Source organism: Rhinopithecus bieti, unplaced genomic scaffold, assembly GCF_001698545.2.
Source record: "Rhinopithecus bieti isolate Rb0 unplaced genomic scaffold, ASM169854v2 scaffold_3764, whole genome shotgun sequence".
Lineage (NCBI taxonomy): Eukaryota > Metazoa > Chordata > Mammalia > Primates > Cercopithecidae > Rhinopithecus > Rhinopithecus bieti.
In genome coordinates, this window is record NW_016804367.1 from 1,129,601 (window position 1) to 1,136,245 (window position 6,645).

The window sequence follows — 6,645 nt, forward strand, 5'->3', positions numbered from 1 at the left end:
CTCTTCTAGAATTCTCCAATGTCTCTTTCTGTGAAATGTGGGAGTCCGATTAGCTGGTCACTGAGAGCCCTTCTAGGACTGACCCTGACCTGTGAGCTTTCTGCACTGCAGCGATTCACTGTTTGCCTCTGACTCTCCCTGACACCCTGGGAATGGAGCTTAGGTCTCCTGACTTTCGGCTTAGGGTTCTTTTCTTTCCACCGCATTGGCTGTTTTACTGCATCATAAGAGTTAAAGGAGAAACATCCTGGTCCTCAGAGAACTGAGTCTAACTGAGAACTAAGAAGGTGCCAAAGCTTGAACACCGTGGTACCCCTAGTGCCTGGAACAAGGTGCGGCCCATGACATTATTGGTAGCGTTTAGTGCCAAAATGAAAGAAATCTTGATTGTAAAACTTCAAAACTGGAGATAAACTCATAGATCTCTTTGTATGGGTTGTTCCCTCTGCCTGAAAACCTTCCCTTCAGCACGCACTTCCTGTGGCCAGCAGCAAGGCTAAGACTCGATACTAGACAGGAGAACTTCTCTCCCTGTGGGTAAGACTTCATGTCCAAAATCCTCCAGACTTTACCCTTTTCCCACTCCACAAAGCCCAACTTCAAAGCCTGATTTCCTGTTAAAAAACTGTCTTTGTTTGGTTTCCCAGAAGCAGCATGTGAGACCAGGAGCCAACGGTTTATTTCAGAGGAGATCCCAGGAAACACCACCCAGGAAATGGGGAAATGAGACAGGGAAGGGAAGGGAGCTATGCAGGGTGTGTTAATGGACATATTAACGTGGTGGGCAGCTGTGCCTCATTGTCCCTGAGAACCTCTGAAAGATATTTTAGAGCAAGGCTCCAAGTTGTCCCACTTCAGGGCAAGGGACTGACAGTGCTTATCCTCAAACTCTTTTTCATCGCTGGTTCAAGGCTGCTCCCAGGTGTGTCAACTCCCAGCACTTCTAGCTTGTTGTATGCAGGGACTGAACATTTCTCTACAGTCAGAGAAAGCCCTCAGCAGAGAGGTGAAGGGACTTTCAGCAGGAAGTCACAGCAAACAGGACTGCTGAGACCTAGAGGATATGGGCAAGGACACCGACAGACAGCCTCTGCCCCAGTGGTGCAATGCCCATTCTCTTCAGTCCCTGGTCAGCAATCTTCACAGCTCTGCCTTAGAGGCAAGAGGCTAAATACAGACAGGGTTTATAAGGGGAAATTAAATATGCAGGGTTGACATTTACAAATGAATAAATAGTATCCCTATTTTATGAGAATTCATTGTGCACTTTTGTACCTTAACCCTTTTGCATATGCTGCCTCACTACCTTGTATGACTTTTTCTAGAAAACTCCCATTCATTCATCCTTCAAACTCCAGCTCTATTATGTACTTTTATGTTCTGCCCTTTCCTGATTTCCCTGGTAGAACTAATTCTTCCCTGCTCTTTTCTCTGACAGCATTTTGTGCTAGATCTAAAATAACATTGCTACATAATGTCATGCCTCCTTATGTGTTCATCTTGCCTGCTACTAATAGCAGTAATCATGTGGGACGTTTTCCTTAGTTCAGCTAACAGCCAGGTCCTTATCACATGGCCATGAAAAATTAGGCTCATAGACGATTTGAAGGGTGAGAATAACAGGATTTATTGGGCAAAAAGGAAAAAAGAGGTACAGGGACTCTGCAAGGCCAGAGTTCCTGCTAGTGTAGGAATCCCACCTCACAGATTGAATTCCAGGTTCCACCCAAGAAGAGGAGGGGCCAGGCTCCTCCCTGCTGCAAATGGCACGAATGTCTGTGGCTACATCCCAGTGTGCACTCCTCTCAGTGCATAGGCCAGTTGGAGTTTTGCCAGGGAGCCCTTCCCACCTGGCTGTCTCAATAATAGCTAATATTTATTAAGTACTTTAGTTATATGCCAGGCACTATTTTAAATACTTTATTTGAATTAACTAATTTAATCTTCTCATCAACCCAGTGAAGTAGCTGCTGTTACTGTCTCCATTTTGTGGATGAGAAAAGATAGAGAAGTTAAGCAACTTTTCCAATATCTTGTCATTAGAAAATGACAGAATGAGGATTTGGTTCCAGAGGATCAGTCTTTCAAGCCCCTGCAGTCTTCTTAACCACTGCACATAATAGCCTCTCTTTGGCTGTAGTACAGAAGGGAGCACAAGGACAAAACCCTGGGATATATTTCTAGCAATTTTCATAGAGTCTCACGCCAAGCTGGAAAACACCATCTGTGGAGAGTCTTAAATAGAACAATATTTGCATTTTAGAAAAATCATTCTTGCTATAGTGCATAGGATGAATTGCAAGAAGAGAGGCTGGGGAGAGAGATAAGAATCAAGGGGCTATAGAAATGATCCAGACAAGAGATGAAGTCCCAAGTTTAGCATGGAACCTCCTTCCTGAGCTATCACCTGCTTACCTCCCAGTCACTGCACCACCCATTCCCCAACATGCAGAACTACCACTCATGCATGTGCAGGTGGTGCCCCGCACAAATACATCTGGCCAATAGGGGCATGTGGGAGCTGAAGTAAGCATGGGCTCTGGCTGCCACCTGTCACCCTATAGTGAGGATCTGTATCTGCCAAGAAGAAAGGCATCTTTTGCTCAGTTTCACAAGGAAGCATAAGGACTAGCAGTGGTCCTGTCCATGTGTATCTTCCACTCCTGACATTTCAAACTATTTTTGTTCCTAGTTATGTCATGATTTTTCCCACCTTTGTGTTTTCAACTTTGGTTTCCTCTGCTAGGGGTGCCCTTTCACTCACTCATTTCATTCATTTATTCTTTCACTTATTCATATAACACAGAATTTTGTACCCACCATATGCCAGGCACCTGTCTAGGTGAAGGGGATTCAGTAGGGAGCTCACAGTCTAGGGGAAGAGATGCCTATTAATGAAAGAATCCCACAAATATAGTAGTATACACTGACATATGCTTTGAAGGCAAAGTTGGGGGATCATGATACTGTATCTTGAGTGTTAGGGGTTCATCTTTGGGATGTAGGTGTCTGGGCTGAGATCATTACCAGGACTCTGTGGCTTTACTTAGGATGTGACTTTTGAGCTGAGATATGAAGAGCAAGTAGGAATTAATCAGGCAAAATGGTAGGGAAGAGGAGTGGCCACCCTTCTGCGGTCCTACTGTATTCAACAGCATGTCTTGTCTTTGGGTCAAATGAGATACGTCCAGAGTTCAGTAGAGGCTCAGTACAATAACAGGACAATAAAGGAGGAGGAGGGCCAAGATTGGAGGAATGGAGAAACATCTCTCAAATCTACAGAGGGGGAGGGGACAAAGAGCCAGGCAGAAGGCAGGAAGTTGGAGACTAAGGAAGAGACCTCTGAGAAATTCTGGGAGCAGGCTCCTGAGGAACATCTAAAAATAAGATATTCAGTATCCAATTTTAGATTGTGCTTCTGTGGTTTAGAATTCTTCTCCCCAAACCTTCAATATAATATGTCACACACAAATACTAGTGTGGAAGGTTTTGGGAGCAATCAGAGGAAAACTGAGTTCTCAGTAAGGATTAATGGGAAACAACGGAGAGGGCAGAGCCAACTAAAGTGAGAAGCAAGGTCACAAGGTCAATGGAAACAAAAATTTGGAGGCTGCAGCGACAGGAGGTATTTATGGAATCTGCTGTGTCTACACCTCAAAGAAATAGAATTTTATTTGTATCCAGTTGTAATTACTGGTCAGTGTAAATGGATGAGAGTAGGGGCAGCCTCAACTGGGAGATAGAAGAAAGGCACGCCCTCACCTGGTGTCTATCAGTAAACTGGGGCTGTGATCTCACTCTAGGTGTCTGAGACTCAGTTACTTAAACTCCAAATCAAGGAGACTCAATCTAGGTGTCTGAGACTCAGTTACTTAAACTCCAAGTCAAGGAAACTCATCCCTATATTGAAGGTTTGGGGTAGTCAACTAACACCCCAAGTTACTACCCAGCCAGCCGCAGCACAAAGCCTACCAGGACCATGGAGAGCTAATTAACTCAATACACACTTATTGAACAGCTGTTATTTTCTGGGTACAAAGTCACTTGGGACATGGCCCTTGGTCCTTGCCCCCTGGAGTCTTCCATCTCGGTGTGATCAGTGCTGTGACAGAAGCAGGTCCAGGGCTATGGGAGCAGGCGTGGGACCTTGACCCAGGTTTGGACATTGTGGCAGCTGCCTGGCGAAGGGACACTTAACTGGGGTCACAGTGTATTCCAAGGTATGCAGATACATGGCAAGCAAAGGGAGAAGGACAGAGAGGCACAGGCACAGTGGCTCCCAGGCTGTTTGTGCTGCCTGCTGTGGGGCTTATCCTTAAATACAGAGTAACATGTCTTGATTCCTCGTGGTTTTCACAAGTCATGTCTCTCTGTTTCTCAAGGCCATAGAGATTTTGTGCATATTTGGGCTAGAGAGTAGGAAGAGGCAGAATTTAAATAGTGCTTTGGATAGTCCCTTGTCCAAGAGCTTTCTGCCCAAAACACCATCTGTCACCATGCTTAAAGTCCACCCTTGGCTCCCCACTCCTTCGGGTCTGACAGCCACCACTGTGGAGCCACCAATGGAAATATAGGACCCTCCTGAGTAAATTCATGCTACAAATAGATTATTGGTAAGAATAGAAAGATAGAGAGGTAGGCGAACCAGAAAGGGGAAGAGGAAGGAGGATAATGGGGAGCAAAAGTGCTCTTGGATTTTTGCAAATTTCTTGCTGCTCCTTTTCTTGTATCCTCCACTTTTCTAACCTCAAGACACACATTCAGCAAAGCTACTGAATGCATTCAACAAGAGGGTGGAAACAGTGTGTTTGAGGTAGGTCTGTAAGGCAAAGTATCAGAAAGAGTGGGGAAACCCCGTGTGACTCCTGCTGGGTGGCCCTGAACAAACCCAGTGCTCTCTCTGGGCTTCTGTTTCTCCACTTGTCGAGTGTGCAGGTTGAGTTGGATTCTCCTCAGCGGATCTTGCAGTCTTGACTTCTGTGGTCTCCAGTTTAGACAGCAAAGTAAGAGGAGAGCCTGTTTCTGTGGCTGACAGACTTGAGCTTTGTTAGTCTGTCTACACTGAAGCCAGGTCTGGGGAATCATGCAAAATAGCCCCAGAGGAAGATGTTGATGGCCAGCAAGAGGACAGCATTGACGTTGCAGACATGTCTCCAGCGTGGCTCCTCCTCAATGCTCGTCAGCTTCTGTTCTAGCGCAGCCTTCTCTGCTGGGCTCAGGGCCTGCTCCGGTGCTCCAGAGAGCCCACAGAACCAGCTCCAGAGCAACTTTCCCCAGGACCTGCTTGGGGCTGGAGGGACAAAGCCAGAAGAGGAAGAAGAGCAGGAGGGGAGAGGCAAAGAAGATTGGAGAAAGGAAAGTGATAGGAGAGTAGGGGAGGGAGAGAGATGGTGAGAAACTGAAGGAAAGTATGGGGGGTGCACAGGAAATGGGGAGGGGTGAAGCTATTGACTTGTACTTTCTGCAAACTACAGACTGAGGGCTGAGCTGGTACTCTAGACTAAGTTCTGACCTTGGCCACAGCACCCAAACAGTCATGTAGTGGAAGCACTACTTTCTTGGAGAGGGGATGGTGTATTAAGGTGGCAGGATAATGCAGTTCATCCCAGTTCATAGCACAAGTCCTGAATAAGGGCAGAAGGAAGGAGCATTATCTCACCCAGGAAGAAGGAAGCGTTTGAACCAGGCAGACTGCCACAACTGCAATTGGAAAGGGCACTGGGCTGCAAGCCAGAAACCTGGTTCCAGGGTCAGCTCCGCCATTAGCTGACTGTGAGGCCATATGCAAATCACTCAGCTTCTCTGAGCTGGAGGTTCTTTCTGTCTCAGATGTATCAATGACATATACCCCATTCTTCTCTGGGTTGTTCTGACTACCAAATGAGGATGGAAATTGAACAGCACTTTAAAAAGTTACCAGTGCTGGAGCAGTGGGAGAGGTTCTGGTGCATATGATATTCTAAATGTACATGAGACCGAACCCATGGCGACACGGGCTTCCTCGGGGTGAGAAAGGGGCCTGCTCTGAGGTTAAAATATAGCACAATTCACTAAAAACTAAATTCAAAAGAAGTAATAAGGTAAATATTTTAAGTGTTTTTAAATCAACAGATATTATATCACAAATAAAATTAATATAAAAATCCTTTCACTGAGATTGAAAAGAATGCACTGGGAATGAATGCTTTATTATATTAATGTGTTTAGAGTGTGGTAGCTGGTAAGTTCAATGAAACCACAGGGTGTCAGAGATGCAAGAACCTTGGATGCCATCTGGTCTGGCTCCCTGATTGCACAGAGAAGAAAAAAGTCTCAGGAAAGGGAAGAGACTTATTTAAGGTCACATAGCAACAAAACTGCACTAATGGTAATATGAATTCAGCATTTCGTTTGTACTAGACTTTATCATTTTCCAAGCTGATTGAAACATTCTCTCCTTTGATTCCCTTGGCAAACTTCTGAGACAGAGGATGCACAAAGCTTCATATTTAAATTCCTATGCCCAGAGAGCCTATGTCACTAAAGGAGTTATTAAGTGGTGTGCCATAACTCAATAAATTCATATCTGAAACCTGGGATGAACATATTTCTTTCAGATCTACTCTGCTGTCCTTTAAATATATATATTATTTATATTTAAAAAAT

General features: G+C 45.1%; 1 protein-coding gene across 4 annotated transcripts in view; it reads right to left on the reverse strand.

Annotated features, from left to right (window-relative positions):
* Window positions 1-3,987: 3,987 nt before the first annotated feature.
* The window catches only part of SLC5A9 (solute carrier family 5 member 9), a 32,118-nt gene continuing 29,460 nt past the window's right edge, over window positions 3,988-6,645 (reverse strand). For all 4 annotated transcript variants that reach the window (XM_017867527.1, XM_017867528.1, XM_017867530.1 and 1 more), the window contains one exon: window positions 3,988-5,290. In XM_017867527.1, coding sequence (XP_017723016.1) covers window positions 5,082-5,290 — 209 coding nt within the window. In that variant the 3' untranslated portion in view covers window positions 3,988-5,081. The remainder of the gene's footprint in view (window positions 5,291-6,645) is intronic.